The sequence below is a fragment of the Pundamilia nyererei genome, unplaced genomic scaffold, assembly GCF_000239375.1.
Source record: "Pundamilia nyererei isolate P.nyererei 1_Seehausen unplaced genomic scaffold, PunNye1.0 scaffold00101, whole genome shotgun sequence".
Taxonomy (NCBI): domain Eukaryota; kingdom Metazoa; phylum Chordata; class Actinopteri; order Cichliformes; family Cichlidae; genus Pundamilia; species Pundamilia nyererei.
Genome location: NW_005187502.1, coordinates 2325246 through 2327340, shown reverse-complemented (window position 1 = coordinate 2327340; position 2095 = coordinate 2325246). Strand labels below are relative to the sequence as shown.

At 41.0% G+C, this 2095-nt stretch overlaps 1 protein-coding gene across 1 annotated transcript in view; it reads left to right on the top strand.

Moving 5' to 3' along the window:
• The window catches only part of LOC106455922 (solute carrier family 12 member 7-like), a 31055-nt gene extending 29046 nt beyond the window's left edge, over nt 1-2009 (top strand). The window contains exons 2-3 of the mRNA XM_013912789.1: nt 715-806; nt 1857-2009. Coding sequence (XP_013768243.1) covers nt 715-806; nt 1857-2009 — 245 coding nt within the window. The remainder of the gene's footprint in view (nt 1-714; nt 807-1856) is intronic.
• The last annotated feature ends 86 nt before the right edge of the window (nt 2010-2095 follow it).

Here is a 2095-nt window from a genome sequence, read left to right as displayed (position 1 = left end):
ATGGACGAAAGCTAAACCAGTTCCACACCACTGAAGCTGCAGCATTTTTACAAACCAATTCTGGTTCATCTGTTTCATTCAACGATCCGCTTTTGCCCTTCTCATTCTCTCTCGCCGCCGTGCTTTTTCCGCCATGTGCGTATGAAAACAAAGGCACTGCGCATGCGTGTTTTACCCATATTCTATCCTGATATTTCATTTTCTTATCATTGCCCAACATTATACCGGTATTACCTTGAACGGTATGATATGGCCCAGCCTTACTTGGTATAAGTACTTGTCCAAGGTGATTTATCATATTTTTTCAGAGATAACACCATCTGCAATAGCTTTACTAGTGGAGAATAGTTTCATTGTCTTCTTAAAAGATCTTTCTGGCTTCTCCCATTCAATGTTTTTCTGCTACCAGCGTGGTGACATGACATTTGTGGCAGTCCCTGCACTGAGTCAACCAAACTGTCAGGAAGTTCTTGGATATAAGAAGAGGAACGCCTTACAAATGGAAACATGTGATAATGATTTGCATAAGCAACCATCTGAAGTTTTCTTTACTTCCACCGAACATTGTCAGGATGAAGATCCATGAACAGCATTATTATGTACTGTGGTTCTTACAGCAATTGTTTTCCAGTCACTGGTTATATTGAGGTTTGGTTACACGATGTGTTAAATCTCCTCTGCATTTCACATAACGAGAAAACTGTGTTTCTACAGGTGATGGAGTCCCAAAGGAAAACAGTCCTTTTATCAACAACACAGACGACAAAGGCAACAGCTACGATGGCACCAACATGGCACTTTTTGAGGTAACTGCCCAACATCATCATGTGGATGTCGCTATCATTTCACAAGCCAAGGAGTGTGTTCCACTACACAAGGAAATGTGACTGTGCTTAGGCTGGGAAGGAGAAAGCCCAAACTCCACAGTAAAAACTATAAATTCACCAGAACCCTGGCTGAACCTTATCTGCAGCCTAAGTTGGAGCTAGTCTGTGAAGCTCAAACCATTCATTAATGCCAAGTATGCTGGAACAACAGTCTAAGTTGTGGTTGAACTAAATAAATAGAAACTCGCAGAGGTAAAAGCACCAATTTACCCTTAGCTCAACAATGTGTCAGTCAAGAAGTTTATTTGCCATAAAAACTGGTACATTCATTTAACTCCATTCAGCTGAACCTTTGCCTGCTGCTTGCCTCTGCCATTTGGCGGACCTTGTTGCTCTGTGGTCACTGGCGCTTGTGTAGAATCAATAAGACAGCCGCGGCTTTTGGTTCTGAAGTTGATCCAGGAATGCTTTTCAAATATGCTTTGAATGGATGAAAATACAAAATTTTGCACAGTTTGTTTTGCAAATGGAAGACTTCATGCGATAACTGCCCATCAAAAGGCCAAATTAAACTTTGAAGTTTTTCCTTGATGTGATATATATGAACATATAATTCCTGCAAGCCCAAAGTTCAAGCATCAGGCTGCTCTGAACCATACTTTCTGTTTCTACTCTTGGCTCTGTATGAACTTAATGAGAGCAGATTTCCTGAATATGCTTCTCAGGTACACGGCTCTGTCTGTGAGCATGAAAGCCCCACCAGCCTATTCTTTTCTTTTAGTATTCAGCCAGTCAGAAGGTAGATGGCTTAAAATGAAGATGTAGATGCACTGGCTGCACTAAAGCCCAGTATAAGATCTAAAGGAATGATTTTGAAAAACAAATCATACAAGGCTGCTAGTAAAGTTCAGCTATAACGGTTTTGAGCCTGAAATTAGCATAAAAGCTCCCACTGAATGTCATTTTGAAAAGGTCATTTGTACAAGACTGCTGCTGTTTAGCTGTTAAAGATGAGTTTCTTTATTGCAGGAGGAAATGGACAGCAACCCCATGGTGTCATCCTTCCTCAGTAAACTCGCAAACTACACCAATCTCTCACAGGGTGCACAAGAGCACGAGGAGGCTGATGACGATGAGGGGCCAAAGAAGAAGGCTGTTAAGGTAAAAAAGCACACACTGTAGTGGAGCTTTTAGTTTGTGTTTGCATGCATTACATACATGGTAATGTACAGTTGCATATTAACAGTTGTTCTTTTAAATCTGCTGAC